At 34.5% G+C, this 16,719-nt stretch overlaps 1 protein-coding gene, 2 long non-coding RNA genes and 1 other non-coding gene across 5 annotated transcripts; 2 read left to right on the top strand and 2 right to left on the bottom strand.

Moving 5' to 3' along the window:
* The first annotated feature begins 2,409 nt into the window (after nt 1–2,409).
* Nucleotides 2,410–8,326, top strand: LOC118344277 (probable beta-1,3-galactosyltransferase 2). The gene is made up of 11 exons (XM_035684603.1): nt 2,410–2,918; nt 4,122–4,218; nt 4,357–4,430; nt 4,542–4,753; nt 4,874–4,937; nt 5,671–5,743; nt 5,877–5,997; nt 6,301–6,388; nt 6,520–6,645; nt 6,749–6,858; nt 7,797–8,326. The coding sequence occupies exons 1-11, from the start codon at nt 2,809–2,811 to the stop codon at nt 7,943–7,945; spliced, it is 1,224 nt and encodes a 407-aa protein (XP_035540496.1). The 5' UTR covers nt 2,410–2,808; the 3' UTR covers nt 7,946–8,326.
* A 310-nt stretch (nt 8,327–8,636) lies between these two features.
* LOC109022168 lies at nt 8,637–9,596 on the bottom strand. The gene is made up of 2 exons (XR_002001187.2): nt 9,161–9,596; nt 8,637–9,018 (listed from the first exon to the last, which is right to left on the bottom strand). It is a non-coding gene; the product is annotated as an uncharacterized LOC109022168 (long non-coding RNA).
* A 4,147-nt stretch (nt 9,597–13,743) lies between these two features.
* Nucleotides 13,744–16,125, bottom strand: LOC109015333. Of its 2 annotated transcripts, XR_004801290.1 has the most exons (4): nt 16,029–16,125; nt 15,823–15,895; nt 14,871–15,073; nt 13,744–14,149 (listed from the first exon to the last, which is right to left on the bottom strand). It is a non-coding gene; the product is annotated as an uncharacterized LOC109015333 (long non-coding RNA). The 2 variants fall into 2 exon arrangements; XR_004801289.1 differs by having other exon boundaries at nt 15,823–16,119.
* A 520-nt stretch (nt 16,126–16,645) lies between these two features.
* On the top strand, nt 16,646–16,719 carry TRNAN-GUU. Its single transcript has one exon. It is a non-coding gene; the product is annotated as a tRNA-Asn (tRNA).

Here is a 16,719-nt window from a genome sequence, read left to right as displayed (position 1 = left end):
TTGTTCAAAGTCTTGCAAATAATGTTAGGTCCATGACAGCCTAGCATGCATCAACATATATAGGAGACAATGAATTGTCCTTAAGGTCCACGCTTTACTTTTGTCCATCTACTATTAATACTCGATCAGTAGTTTGGTTTGTTTTCATAATTATTCTTATCTTATCTCATCGTTATAATTTTTTTAAATTTTTACATAAAATAAAATAAACGATTTAATTTTTTTATATATCAAAATATAAATAATATATCAAAATATATTTTAATAATATTTTATTCAATTTTTAATTTTTATTTCAATTTATCTCATCTTATTTAAGAAAACAAACGTGAGATTTTTCATATAAATTTAATGAGTTAAAAGTACGAGAAATAGAAAATAAGTCTTACTAATATATGGAACATTACCAAGCTTTTGGTCAAGATCCTATAGCTTTTTTTGTTTGATTTTTGGGGCCGTGATAAGATAGGGATATGCATGTGAGGTAAGTTTCTATATCATTTATTTATGAGTAAAGCTAGACATAATTTAAAGTTGTGTAAGTATTGCGTAATCTTTTTAAAATTTAAAGATAGGGTTCATCATTAAAGAAAATAATTTTTTCATATTGATCCTAGATTTAACAATTTTTTTTACATATTATAAGACTGTAAATATTATTTTTATTATTTTATATTTAAAGTTACTCGAAAAACTCACAAAGACTACTATTAGTTCAATAAGTGCTATGTGAAATTCAGACTATTTAGGCTTTAAGAAATAAAAAATAAAAAATAACTTTAGAATTTGAAAAACAAATTAGATAAGAATCTCGAATAATTCTATTTATTATTTCATATATTATATATTATATATTATTTATTTATAATAAATATATGATATAAGGATGATGAGTAGAATAAATTAATTAATTTAATAAAAAAATTAAAATATATAAAATATGTGATATGGGACGAGAAGGCCGAGAAGTAGCATCCCAAAATCTCTTTTGTACGAAGCCAAAGGCTCAAAGCAACAAGTTGGTTTGGGACTTGGAAAAACTGCTCAGGTGCACATGATCAGATCTACACGCGAACAACGTGGCAAATTCTTATTGGATGGGTCCCTTTACAACAGTACCTAACCTTTGTCCATGAATCGTATGACAGATTGCGCTCCAAGCTCACGTGGTTGCTGCAAAAGTCTTACATCAACAGTTTCCGACACGTGTCATGATGAGGTGAGCCCACATTAAACTTGATGTTACTTTGGCCGATGAAAAGGGTATCATCCCATCTTCACGCACGTGGGGACATTCAAGATAATCATCATTATTTTAAGTATTTTTCAATGAAATAAAATAATGTGTTATTATCTTTTTTTTTAATTACTAAGAAAGATAATTATAAACTGATTAAAGTATTTATTTAGGATATTTTCCATTAATTTTGAAGATAAATACATTATAAATTGAGAGGGCACTTTCATCTTTGAGCAATGTTAGGTACAGTCTCTAAGTGGAGACTGCATATGCAGGTCTAGACTATTTTAACTTTAAAATTTTATAAAATTACAAAATTATCCATCCTAAAATAATATTTTCTCTCATTTAAACATGTGCCTGCACATGCAGTCTCCACTTCAAAACTGCAAATATAATTTCTCTTCATCTTTATTGTGTTGGGGTAAGTAAATGCTCTTCTTGGATTTACATCTAATCGACATTAAGATGAAACAGAGAATATACCAATAATAAGATAAAATAAAATAAAAATAACAGATTTTGTCACGAAAGAGTAAAAATTTATGATCAGCCTTTCTTCGAAATTCACGATAATTGGTCGGTTTGGACTGTTCGGTGGCCTTAGATTTTGGAAGCACTAATTTAGGAGTTTTGACATATTTATATTGCGAGTTTTGTTACACAATTTTCATTACATTCTATATTTTATATTTTTTTAAATTTTTTTAAAAAATTTTTTGTTTATTTTTTTAAATTATTTCAAATTTTTTATTCATTATTCATATAATAAATATTTAATAAAAGAAAAAAAAAATTAAAAAAATATATAGAATATAGAGTGTTAGAAAGTTATAAAGATTTATTCTTATTCAACCAAGGTTCCCGTTTTAATGTTGAGTTAAATTGAGATAAGTTAAATTTTTTATGAATAGTAATAAGTTGAGATAGTAGAGTAAATTTTATGAAATCTATCTAAAATAAATTTAAATGTATTTAATAATAAAATAAATTTAGATATATTTATAAATTATAAATTTATTTTACGTAATCAATTTCCTTAGTTAAAAGATGCAAAATGCAGGTATGTGCAAAAATACACAACTGACCGAAGGGCATTATTGTCACTTGACTGAAACTTAACTGGGGTCATCAAAGAAATGAAGGTCTGACAAGGATCGTCTGGTAATTTGGTAGTAAGAGCATAAGCGGTTAGGGAGTCCTCTGTCAGGCTCTCACTGGCTTCTGTTCCAACTTCCCTTGTTTGCAAAGAAGCGTTGAGAGAGAAGAGAGACTGGGAGACACAGAACAAAGCAAAGCATAAAGAGAAAAAACAAACCCAGAAGTTATAAAACAGAGCAACCTCTATCTTTGATACTTTCCTCTCTCTCTCTCTCTCTCTCTCTCTATCTCTGTGTACGTTTGCCCTGCTTTAAATCTTGTTCCCGAGCTCACTTTCAAATTTGATTGTGAGCAGTTGGGCTTGGCTGCTTCCGGGTCTCCTTAATTTTTCTAGTATTCTTTCTAGTGTATATGGGTTTCGCTTGAGAAAGCTATTGGGTTGGAAATAGAGGAGAATCTGCTGGAAAATGTCTTGGAAAAGCAGAGGAGAGCAGTCTTCTAGAAGTGTTGTATCACAAAAATGGGCGCTTTTGCTCTGTTTGGGTTGCTTCTGTGCTGGAATGCTCTTCACCAATAGGTATGAATAAGAATTATGCTTTCTTCTAATTTTCAGTTGCTGCAGCTTTTTGAAAGCTCGTTGCTTGTGGGTATTGACAAGTAGGTTAATTTATGTTTATTTTCCTGAAATAAGTTCAATTACTTGAAAACAATTTACGTTTCAATTTTTATTCTGAGATCTGTATAATATTTATTATGTTTTGGTAACAATTTTGTAGTATCTAACATAATGATTTATATGTTTTGGATTGCTGGATTGTTCTGAATTTTCATCAATTTTAGTGCTAGATGGCATTGAGAGCATTTTTCACATGGGTTTCGTTATTTTATAACATATAGTATCTGGGCTTCTATTAACTTTCGTGCCTACGATATACTTACTTTACCCGTTTGATTGTTGAAGTGAGGTAGATCTAAAAGGGATATCTACTATGGGTGTAAGCTGTATTAATTTTCTGTTGAAGATGCCATTCCTGCATACTGTACCACTCTGGGTACTTAGGAGTCAGAAATCGTCAATTCTTATCTGAATGCTCAGCAAAAATCTGTGTCAATTCATTTTTATCATTAATCGATGGTTCAGTTTTATTGTTTCTACCCGTATATACAGGTGATATATAAATTCTTTTTATCTGTCAGATTTGTGGACCTTGAAGAATGCTTCCAACTTCTTAATTGTCCCATTTTCTCATCAAAACTCAGAACGCTTCTGACAGCTCTTATTCAATGTTGTATTCTTAATTTTGCCTCTGGTGGTGCTAACTGGAAGTACTTGGTTTTTTTTTTGGTATTAGGCTTAGCCGCCCAAAAGCTCTGTAAATTCCAAGGAAGTACTTTTAGTTTATGTTATTAATTAATTGTCACAATTGTAGCTTGTTTGTTGGTGTGTAAATTTGCATAGACTTCATCTATTTCTATGGTTGGTATAGATTGTAGTAAAACGTTGATTATGGCTATATATTACATTTTCAACACAGAAAGATTTGCATTTTCAAGAATTCCGGTCATCCCCTTGAGTTCAATGGGCAAATTTCTTGGTGTTGTCTGACAAGCTTGTGTTTTTTAATGTTTCAGTTAGTTCAAGAAGTTGTTATATACGTTCTTAGAGATGTGTTTCTTTCTTTGCAACTTAAATTGTGATAAATTATAGCTGCAGTTGTTGCAAATAAAACTTGTTGCTCAAATTTTGTGACATTTTAATAATAAAAATAAAGTGGTGCAGGATGTGGGCTGTTCCTGAACATAAAGGTTTCATGCGAACAACGGCAATGGAGGCTGAAAAATTAAAACTGATTTCGGAGGGCTGTGATCCAAAAGCTGTGAGCATCTCCATCTTACTATTGCTTGATATCGTTTAATTCTTTCTCAAAATTGAGTTAAGCACTGTGTTTAATTCTTTCTCATCTGAATTTCTTTTGCTCTTTTTTTTTTTTCTTAATTGGGTTGGGATTCTTTAGTTGCGTCTAAAAGAAGTGAAGCATGAATCCAAGGACATTATGGGGGAAGTCTTTAAGACTCATAATGCTATACAGTAAGTTATGCACACCTACACATAATTTATTTATCTCAATTACCATTTTTAAACACTAAATTTGGTTGTTTAGTGTTTTGAATATAACACGTAATTGTATGTTGAACATAGGACATTAGACAAGACTATATCAAACTTAGAGATGGAATTAGCTGCTGCAAGGGCAGCTCAGGAGTCTATACGAAGTGGCTCTCCTTTATCACAAGATGTAATGAAGAAGAAATCATCTGGGAAAAGAAGGTATCTAATGGTAATAGGAATTAATACTGCTTTTAGCAGCCGAAAGAGAAGAGATTCAGTTCGTGCAACATGGATGCCACAAGGTTCATATTTTTTATTTCCTGCTTTCTTCCTCCTAGCTTATCTGGAGTATTCTTTTGCCATTCTGATTGCTTATTTGGGTTCGTTTGTGATGATCCGTCTATTGAAAAAAACTGAATTAGGTGAGAAGAGAAAGAAGCTGGAGGAAGAAAAGGGCATTATTGTTCGTTTTGTCATTGGTCATAGGTGGGTATTAATTCTCTTTTGATGCTAAAGGTGGATAAGTGGATACTGTATTTGGACGGTCTAGGTTATTAGGCATGCCTGCACATGTTTGTCGAATAAGGTACTGTAAATCATTGAGCAAGTTGTTTGGAAAAGAATTAGATATATATTCTTTAATTTCTTTAGATCACAAGTTAATTGCTACAGCAGCTTAGCTTTTAAATTGATAGGCAGAAAATCCATGTAATTAACTTCCTGATTAAAAAACCGTAGGCTTCTTCTTCTATAAGAGCTGATGGGTGCTAATGCTTATCTGAGTTGCTTGCCCAGTTACAATCTGATCCTCTTTCTTACAAACTCTTTACTGGATACTCTTTCTATGCACAACCAGATTATTCACTCATGTATGTCCTTCTGTAAGGTCTCCAGGCAATCTTAGATCTTAATCTTTATCTTCTTTCCCTTCGGAGGCAGAAATATAAGTCTATCTCTTGGAAACAAAAGTGTATGATCTCCCAAGTCAATCTCTGTTCACTACTGTTTCGTGCAAACTGTTTCTGGATACAATTTTTTCCTGCGAGTAGTTCAGAAATTCTATATGATGACAATATTAATCTATCAGCTAAAACTTGCATCCAGGACAATTTTGCCTGCATTGGCTTCTTTTTCCAACTGGTTATAGACATTATAAAACCCTAAGAAATTCAGACATTATGTATGGATGATCAATTTAACATTTTTTGTCATTATTTAGTGCCACATCAGGGGGTATTCTAGACAGAGCTATTGAAGCAGAGGACAGAAAGCATGGAGATTTACTGAGGCTGGTAATACATTCATATCTTGTCGTTCCATGTTTTTTTTGTCTAAAGTATTACCACTTAAAAAGACGTTTTTATCGTATTAATTATGTAAAAAGAAAATTTCATTTGACTTTACATCTGTAATAAATGTGATCAGGACCATGTAGAAGGTTACCTGGAATTGTCTGCCAAGACAAAGGCATATTTTTCTACTGCTGTCGCTTTGTGGGATGCAGATTTCTACATCAAAGTTGATGATGATGTCCATGTAAATATAGGTGAGTCAATTCTTTCTTTACTACAATAACCTTGTGGGTGCCATACTCCATTAGAATCATTCAAATTTGTATTCTTTGTTTGAGAACTGCAACTCAATCCGAGGTTTGCAATCATTATTTCAAGCAATGACCTTAATTTGTGATAAATTTTCACCTTTGGAACAATATCAAGCCCTATTGATGCCTCAAAGGACTTGATATTGATCAGCGTTGATTTCTATTGCTAAGTAATTCTGCAGCTTGTTTTTATATGTTACTCTTTATTATATTACATTGACTCCAACTCATTTCAAATTTCTGCAGCAACACTTGGAGAGACTCTAGTTAGACATCGATCAAAACCACGGGTATATATTGGATGCATGAAATCTGGTCCTGTCCTTAATCAAAAGTGAGGCTCTCCCCGGGGTCCTTCTTTCTTATGGATTGATAATTAACTAATTACCTTCTAGTTTCTTACCACCATTTTATTTATTTATTAATTAGAAGAATATTTTATTAACTTCCCATTTTATCATACAGGGGAGTGAGATACCATGAACCTGAGTATTGGAAATTTGGTGAGGCAGGGAACAAATATTTCCGGCATGCTACAGGACAGCTGTATGCTATTTCTAGAGATCTGGCCGCATACATATCGATAAACCAGTAAGATCACATATCCTTACTTGAAATAGACGCTAATACGTGGATATGATGGTTGTTGGCTTTCTTTCTTGCACTAACGTTGGTTGTCACATAATTATTTCAGGCATGTTCTACACAAGTACGCTAACGAAGATGTCTCGCTGGGATCATGGTTTATTGGCCTTGATGTGGAGCACATCGATGATCGGAGACTATGTTGTGGCACTCCACCTGGTAAAGTCCTACTTTCTTAAAGTCTATGAATTAATTTACGAATATATATGTAGTCTTGTGAACTGAAATTACTCTCTACCTGAAGAAATTAGTAATTCACAAGTTCATGTCTAGCACGGGGAAAGTCCATCATGTCTTGGAAGAGATGCGGTACTTAACGACAAAAATTGAATTGGCTGAATGAAGTTCCATGATTTTTTATGTTTAATGTCTATAGAAGGTAGGAGGAACTTATCACGTAGGGTCCTAGAAAATATATTCTGCACAACTAATAAAGAAAAATGCTAAATGTAAAAAACTTCTTACTTCTCCATATGTTAGTTAATGATATGTTAAAAATTATGAAATTTAAAATTTAAAATTTGAATTTCAAAAGAAAACTAACAAAGTTAATGATATACTGAAAATTATGAAATTTAAAATTCAAAATTTGAATTTCAAAAGAAAACTAACAAATGAGTCTTATAAGTAAAATTATAAGTAAAAGTATATGTACATGTAATACTACTCAATAAAGATACCTTGTGATGGACCCCTATTGAATTGAATGGTAAACATATCACTATGTTTGTCTGCGATAGTGACATCTATACTCAACTACCAGATTCACTACTTGGTGAGATTTACCTTGATTGTGGTTTACTCCTATCACTCGTCAATTTCTACTTGTGATTTCCAATAATATCTATAATGTCCAATAGTCTGTATGGTGGCTTCCATATTAAAATGTTATAAATGATATGTTTATGAAAAGCAATGGTGTTTATAAATAGTCAAATGGCGTATTGGCTTTCATTCTCCTGATCTGGGTAACCATCTTCTTCATCTATGGAGAAGGCACTGCCTTTTATTTATTTATTTTTGTTACTGACTCAGACTGACTCTGAGAACACGATTGGATCTTTAAGTTTAAATTTCTTATGAACTTACTGCTGCAGATTGCGAGTGGAAGGCCCAGGCAGGCAACATCTGTGTGGCTTCATTTGATTGGAGCTGCAGTGGGATTTGCAGGTCTGCTGACAGGATTAAGGAGGTTCATCGGCGTTGTGGGGAAGGTGAAAATGCTTTGTGGAGTGCTTCTTTTTGAGAGGCATGTAGCTTGGATTACTTCCAAACTCAGGAGGATTATAAGCAGCTAGGGTAGTAGTGAAGCAACCGTCCATTTTTTTTCTTATCTGTATTTTGGTGTGAGTATAGAGAGTATGTTATTTACACGAAGAGAGAGAGAGAGAGAGAGAGAGAGAGAGAGAGAGAGAGAGAGGGGAGGGGGGGCTAGCTGCATGGACATTCTGCATTTTAAGAGAGGAGATTGACCATAGTAGCAGCCTGAAAAAGGAAGGGAAGGGACGATTACCACACATTCTTTGATGCTTGGAGGGCCATTTTGTAAGTTAACAGTTCCCATGGCTGTCAAGCTCCTAATAAATATAAAATCTTTGGTGGTTTTGCTCACCACCTTCCTTCCTGCCGTTTTAGTTTTTTATTTTCTGTTTTTCAAGAATTCATGATGAATTTGAAGAAAGTACTCTCTCAGTGATCTCTTTCCAAAGTTCTACGTACAGTACATAGTGTCTCAGCTCGTTTAATTTACTCCTGATAACTTAGACCTCCATTTGTCTATGATTTCCGGCATTGTAATACATCTTCAAATGAAAGGGAAACAGATATAAATATTGTAATTTAATGTGAAGAACATGCAAGTTATCTTAGAAACATGGCCAAGAATCCAAGATATTAGTGGTAGAGATTAGTATATGTAAGAAGTTTACTCAATAATATGGAGTTTAGTTTATACTTTGTCATTACTTCAATGGAAAATCATCATTACATCGTACAGGAAGACATACGTTAATCATGAAGCTTTTAGTTAAAACTAAACACATACGTAAATTAAGGAGGAACAAATGGATTTACGTAAATTGATTTCCTTGAACAACTTCCCATATATAAATGACAGTAGGCATGCAGGTGAACAAGATGAGCAGGAAATCAAGTCTATTTGCAGTACGTAGGACGCAGACGCCGCCTTCTTTGAGATATAAAAGACTATTGAGGATGAGTTCCCCATGCAGCAGCCTTCTTCTTCTTCTTCTAAAATGAACTAATTTTAAGTTGCTAGGACCATATATCCCCATGATAAAGACCTAGCGTTCGACATATCTTGCATAGAGAGTAGTACTCTTAATTAATAAGTACCTCAATCCATGAAGATCGATCATTGACAAAAAAATGGTATATATGGCCGATCGAGTTATAAAGATAGAAGGAAAAAGGAAAGAATATTGAAACATGACTTAATCACCTTCAATTAATTCGATCCCCAACCGAGAAGCAGGACAAGAGATCAGAAGTAGCAAGGTCTGTCTGGCGCTTCGCATTCTTGATAAGAGATATGAGGATTTGGGAGCAGCGGAACGTGATATTGGCACGGCTCAATCAAAAAGCAGCACCCAAAACATTTTGAGCACGGCTTTCTTATTGAACCGGACCAATATCCCGTTAAACGGATCCATTGATCTCCCATGAATCACCATGTTTACTCTCAGCAACAGTACTTCTGCACATCTGCAATAACAAAACATATATAAACCCTAAACATAGATCAAAATGTTAGTTCTTCTACAGGTTAACAAGACAAAAACTTAAAAGGGTAGTCTTGAGATCATATGAAGAAAATGAAATTCTTCTTATGTGGCAGTGAGAGTGGCTGGCTAGCTCTAAACACGAGTGAGGACAATGCTTTGTGAGGGTGGTGATGATCCTATATATGTACGAGAGAGAGAGAGAGAGAGAGATGTCTTAAAGAAGGTAGTCCCCGATATGCAACAAAAATAGAGGGCTGGCGATGGTAGCATTGAAGGAGTTGCATTTAAAATTTCCAACTACCCAACAACAAAGGGAGGTTGGAGCATTAATTTGAGAAGCTACAAGAATCGTGAAAGAAGCTCACGAGGAGAAATCTGAAGCTTTTAATGTAGCATTTATGGAGGATGGAGTAGAGGAAGAGGGATGTTGGTTCTGTTCCATCGGCATTTATGAATCAAACCGAAAGAATCTTTTGCTTTTTGGTATCCAACCACCCATGGGGCACTTCGTAGGTTCAGCAGTTGTTCATTCACTTTTTGCAACCGATGCATATATTTATGCTTCTAAATGTTGCTGTCTGCCTGCAATCCTTTGGTAAAGATGAAAAAACAGACTACTTTTATAGCCTAATTGTTTTTAAATTTGAATCTGTCATTATCATCATACAATTGCCATATGTCATGTCATCAAGTGTGATAAAAAAAAATGATAAGATTTAAAACCAAAAATCACCATTAGTTTTTCTTTTAGCGAGATAAAATGAGATAGCTTGTGAATAGTAGTGAGATTATTAGTTAAAATTAGCTGAGATGATGTGACTGTATCCAAACGGGTCCTAATCTTCACTCTCCATCATGGGGGTGTAACAGGATGTCCTCTTTTAACTTCTTTTTCTTAGTATTTGAAAGCATTATCCTTATTATTGTTATCTTTACTCTCATCAAAATAGTGAACTTGTTGAACTTGTCGACCATGCTCAAGTAAATACACAGTACAGATCAATGGTTGCTTTAGCATTTTGCTTAAGGGCCCCCTTATGACTGATCCTGGGTCGTGCACGATTTAATGCAAAACAAGCCCCAGTGGGTCTTCATTCCGCCCAGCAAAGTTTATGTTGATGGACAAGACTTGACTTTGAATACCATGGGTGACATCATTTTGACACCTAAAATGCAATTCCAGTCACAACCATATCACTCTCTCTCTCTCTCTCTCTCTCTCTCTCACTTTTTTTTACAAGTGTATTTGACTATCTCTCGATTAATCCTTTGAACATGTACACCAAGCATTTTATCTCGATAATTATTTCTTTAAACATGTATGAGTTCACAACCCATACGCATTCAATAATTATTGGATTACGTCAAACTTTGGAGTGACGATCCCAAAAGGATATTTGCATAAATAAACTTTAAGAATTACTAATCTATACGAAATGCGCATTGGGAGGCCCGGCGCCCCCGCTTCTGAATGAGCAGTCATGGGCAGTGGCGGAACCAGAACTTATTTAAGGGAGGGCTAACTTTTCTGTTGTGCGACACATTTATATAAAATAAAAAGAAACTGAAAAATCATAAAAATATAACTATATATAATCTCAATAATTTGTTACATATATATAAAAATAAAATTTTAAAAAACACAACTTAATATATGTTTTAAATTTCTGACGATAATGTTTCATGAAATAATATTAATCTATTATTATTTTTATAATAAAATATTTAGAATTTATTTTCTTCATAGAAACTATTAAGTGATCTTTTTAAAGGTCATCTTTCATTATAGTATATAAGTTAGTTTATCAAGTTTCATGCAAAATCTATATATTTTCATATCACATTAAGCATATAATGTTATAATTAAGACCTTAAATAATTTTTTTTTTTACTCAATGAAGTCTAGAGGATAAAACCTCTAAACTATTTTTCATGTACATCATCAACCTTAAATGATATTTCTTATATTTTCATTTTGGATTCCATATTAAGAAGTATAATATTGTATAACAAAAAAAAGAGATCCATATTAATAAGTTTATTATTTTTTCTAAACTTAGTTTTAATTTAATTTTGATGAGATCACATCCTTAAAAATAAATAATGTATAGAAATTATATAAAATTTCTGAACTATAGGAAAAAAATTAAAGAAAGACATTTTTAGGTATATTGAGATTTTCGAAAATTTTAAAGGATTGTAATTTATTTTTTGGGTTCCATTTGCTATATTTATAAAATTATAAATAAAATATAGGATATATTTTAAAACTTTTTTTTTTGGGGGGGGGGAGGCCCCCCTTAGAGAAAACGTAGGTCCGCCACTAGTCACGGGAATGGGGCCCGGATTGGGCCCAAGCCCACCTACATTAAGTCCCGTCTATTCACACACACACATATATATATATACACACACACATACTAACAGTGGCTAAACGTGCAAATCATGTTTACCACATCTGTCTAATTGAAGAAAAAAATAAAGTGTGACTTCAAATATTAAAATAGTCTGATGCATAAGAGTGAAATTACTGTTTATTCATGTTCATCATTTATTATGGAATTTAAATTATATTAAAAATTTAAATTAATTAGATAGTTTTATTTTCTTAAAAATGTTCAGTAAAACTTCATCATTTATTTAATGATGAAAAATTAATATTTTATAAATTAAAGTTGATTTTAAGTATATGATATAATATTTATATTTTAATTATCTATTTTATGTTAGTTTAAATCAATATTTAAACCTCTACCATTAAATTAAATCTGAAGATTCAAGATGAAGGATTGTGATTTAAAACTCCAAACCTAATATTTTCCCTCACTTTTCCTTTCTCCCTCTCTCTCCTTCCCCATGCACATCTTCCCTCTCTTCACCCAATCTCCTCCCTCAAGCAGCCCAACGCCGCCGTGCGCCACCCAGCGGCGTAATCGACCATCACACCGGCTTTCTCTCACGTCGGCGAGCAAACCCCATCGTCGAAGCTCCTTGGCAGCTCGTCCCTCAGCCACCGTGAGCAACCTGAAATGGGTCTCGATGCACGAGTTCTCCACCCTTGCGCCATAGCGGCTCAGCCCCAGCTCCACCAAGCACCACCACCGAGTTCCCCTCACGCCGTGGAGCACTTCTATGGAACCCACCATCTGTACCTCCTCCCTAGCCCCACTCACGCAGCCCCTCTACATGCATGAGTTTCTCCCCGTAGCACCGCCATTAACCACCCCTACGACACCGCACCAGTATCAGCAGCCTCGTCCTTCGCCGACGACCCCTGATTTGTGATTTGTGTAGAAACTTGTGTGGTGATTTTGTGATTTGTATGGTGATTTGTGTGATAACTTTGTGATTTTGTAGTAATTTTGCTGTGATTTTGTGGTGATTTTGTTGTGATTTTGCTATGAAGATGTAGAGAGGGACGTATGGAGAAGAAGAAAAGCATAAAACAAGTTTACTGTTTATTACTGTTTATTACCGTTTATCAGTTTATAACCGCTTTTAAGTATAAGGAGGATATATATACACACATATATACATATACAAATTTCAAAACGATATCTTTAGGTTTTTGGTTTAGTACTATATAAAGAAAAAATCCTAGGTTATTTGCTCTCTCTCTCTCTCTCTCTCTCTCCAATCTCCTCAACTTGTTCTTCTTGATGGCTGAAATTAGTGAGTCTATGGTTGTGAGACACAATGTCTCGGACACCCATGGGCCACAACGTGGCAGTGGATTTTTTGAAGAGACCCATGACCCCTTCGTGTTTGTGGTTTTTTGCTCAGACCCATGGTCGTGTCGGAGCAGAAAGTTGTAGTTTTTTTAAGTTTATTTTTTCAATTTGTGTTTATAATTGTTAGATGATGAATTTGTGAATTTTAGGGTTGGATATGTGGATTTATTGTTTTCGATTGGTTTATGATTTTTTTTTTTTGTTTTTCGATTTTGGTTTTGGATTTATGCACTTTTTTGTCATGCATGGGCATTGGGTAGGGTGGGGTGGACGGTTGTGGGGGGCCGGCCAATCTGCCCCCGACATCTGGACGGGGCCGGGGGCCCCCATCCAAGGGGGCGATGCCAAGGACAAGGGCATCCCTCGTCCGGGGGGTGGGGGTAGCACCCATAGTTAAATTAAGGAGACTTTTTCGATAAGGAATGTATGTGTAGTTTAGTGTTTTTGTCTTGAAGCAACCCACATTTTGAATTACTAATCTATGCTAGATGTTTATCAAGACTAGACTCACCACTTGTACTTTCTCTCAAGGATATTCAAGTCGAAGTAAAACTTTGAAGCAGATTTTTTCAACAAATAAATGCATGCCTTAGTGTTCTCTTGAAGTCACAACAACTCGATTCACTTGTTGGATCAAAGTAATCGATTGTAATGGTTCCTTCCTCGGCTTAGCTAGGTAACATGGGCCTGAACCTTCGGTTTATTGCTTATTTATTTATATTTAATTTCAGCCCTCTTCCTCCTAAGATTGCATGCAGTCACTGTAATGGAAGTTTTGTATAGGACACCCCATCTCCCCTCTTGTATGTTTGATTACATTACCATAAAAAAAAAAAAAAAGAGCTTGGGCTTTAACACGTTTCTTGGAAGTAGAGTTAGGCCTTGAGCTCTCTTGTTTAATTTCTTAACTCAGCAGCCTCTATAAGTCTATATAGGTTGGACCAACTTCTTCATCATCTTGGGCTTCGTCGTTGCCTGACAATTTAGAAGGGTCTCTAATATAAGTTGGACCGATAAAAGTAAAAAAAACGATAATTATACAGATAAATGACAAAAAACATAGATATTTCTATACATTCCAATTAATATCTTTTAATTTAGATATTACGATACATCCTATATCTCATCTTATTTTAATAATAATATCGTTCCGAGTTTCACAAATTAATTAGAATAGCTAGCCTAGCCTGGTTCAAGTATTTTTAATAGAAAGATTTTAATTTTTTGAAACTAAAATCGGAAATAATTAATTTTTCATTAGAAATTAGTTTTTATATGTGTCATCGTAGGAATATAACATATTAATTAACAAATCATGAACCGATATATATCATGCATTAGTCTCAATAAATCATGGCAAAAAAAAAAAAAAAAAAGACTTAAATACACGCAAAATAGAAACTATTCGAAAGAAAAAAAAAAAAAAACAAATAGAAATGCATGCTTAGACGATTGTCCAGTGGGCTCGTCTTCATACAGAAACCATTTTAATTTATTTTATTATTATAATTCAATTTTTTAAAATAATAATAATTAAAACAACTATATATATATATATATTGTTTTGGACTGGTCTGAGATCATAAAATTAAGAAGATCGATAACATGAATATGATCATTGTGATGATCATTTGGAGACCCTTTTCTGATAATGATTCTTGACCCATCTAAACCCTAGGGAGGTTCCAGTCTTAACCTTTTGGGCACCAACAACTGCAGCAGCCTTGGCCTTGAAGAGTCCCGCAGAAGCCGCAGACTTGACACCATCCATCTTGCTGCTGCTGCCGTGCCCTACCTGGCTACTCAGCTTGCCATCGTAATCCTCCCTTGTGCCCCATTGATCAGCCCACCTTGGTGCTTTGCTTCCCATACTCTTAGCTGATCAGTTTTATGCCGACACTGATTAAAGAAATCTCATTTAGACAGATTAATAAAAAAAAAAACAAAACAAAAAAAAATCATCAATCAGTTTGGGAGTACTTTTTAAGTACTCAAATTAATGTTGTTTCGTAGGTGTGATATATGTTTGTTTCGTATGTAGGTGAGGAGGATGGAATGTCATAAATCAGTTGGAACCCTGAAATAATGCATTGCCTGGCCGCCTATCGAGGGTCAGGTCTGTCATGTCTCGTAATATGAAGTTTCTGAAAAACTTTCTCGCTTTTGATCTAAACATCTTTACGTACGCTGAAACAATTTCGATCATCAAAACATTTTGCCCCAATTTTGTTACAAAAATAAACAAGAACCATTTTGACAAAACTCGAAAATCCATCCTGATCTTTTCCATGATCTCTAGGCAGGAGAATCTGTTGAAATTCTAAAAAACACTCAATACAATGTCGTATCATATAATAATCAATGAGAGAGGTATAAGGTTTTAAACTAATGTAAAACAACCGAAATTCATCACCCAACATGTAATATATATTGATGATCTTCTCCTAATATTTTATGACAAATCAGTGTGAGAAATACATGTCAGAAGTGTGGAAATCAATGTCTAAACGATCAGTACTTATATGTATATCCATAAATATCACGCACAAAAGGGATTCATCGGGTTTGTGAACTAATCAGTAACCAATCTTAACATCCAAAGACAGTGCAAACCCCACAGATCAGAGACGGAGATCAGAAATGAGTACCTTGATGTGAAGAAGACTGGTGAGGAGGTGCCCAGAGAACTTTTATGAACTGTGTTGAGAGCAGTGGTGGGGGCTGAGTATAAAGAGGATGAGTTAACCAATTTATTAGGCAGCTTCCAATAAACAATCAATCTCAACAGAAACATGCAGACACAGATCGGACAAAGAGAACTTCCTGAATTACAGAAAGGGACAGAAATGAGCACCTTAGGTTTCGTGTGAAGAGGGGAAGGGAGGGCCCAGAGAGAATTTTGTAACCTTGTGAATAGAGGGGGGGCGTGGAGTTTGGGGAGTGTGAGAAAGCAATGAAAGTGGTGCCGTTATAAAGCTGGAGTTGGTGAGTTTTTAGGTGGAAGTTTGCGTGTGTGTGTGTGTGTGTGATGATGATGATGATGTAGGGCAGTTACTTGTTTTTTACAGGCTTCTAAGCTGTGTGTATCACAAGACATTAATGGTACATTTTATTGCCACAAGGTGGTGGTGACCTAGCTATATCTGTGCTGTTCTTGTTTCCATTTTTGGGTCACTAATTTATGGCGCTCTTTCACCTTGTAAGGTAGCTCATTTATGGTACTTTTTCTTGCCCTTTGGAATGGCTTGCTTTCCCTGCAGGGATGATCAGATTACAGCAGCAGGGGCGTAGTGATGAAGTTTCAATCTGCCCTTGCTAGATAGGATAAGATCTTCAAGTATTACAGAAACACAAGAATCTGTCAGTTAAATAATATTCTGTAAAAGAAGATTGATTTGCGATGAGATCTTTTTTCCCTTTCATCTTTTGAAAAATAGTTAAATTAATATAAATAAGCAAGCATTATGCATAGCTGGAATAGCTCAGTTGGCTAGAGCGTGTGGCTGTTAACCACAAGGTCGGAGGTTCAAGCCCTCCTTCTAGCG

The sequence above is a fragment of the Juglans regia genome, chromosome 1 (assembly GCF_001411555.2).
Source record: "Juglans regia cultivar Chandler chromosome 1, Walnut 2.0, whole genome shotgun sequence".
Classification (NCBI taxonomy): domain Eukaryota; kingdom Viridiplantae; phylum Streptophyta; class Magnoliopsida; order Fagales; family Juglandaceae; genus Juglans; species Juglans regia.
This window is presented reverse-complemented; position numbering and strand designations above follow the sequence as displayed.

What these genes read in the sequence shown, in the direction of transcription:
- LOC118344277 (XM_035684603.1), top strand. Translation starts at nt 2,809, where the DNA reads ATGTCTTGGAAAAGCAGAGGAGAGCAGTCTTCTAGAAGTGTTGTATCA. An exon ending in TGCAACATGGATGCCACAAG is followed by an intron (nt 4,754 to 4,873) that starts GTTCATATTTTT and finishes AAACTGAATTAG; the next exon opens with GTGAGAAGAGAAAGAAGCTG. An exon ending in TGATGTCCATGTAAATATAG is followed by an intron (nt 5,998 to 6,300) that starts GTGAGTCAATTC and finishes AAATTTCTGCAG; the next exon opens with CAACACTTGGAGAGACTCTA.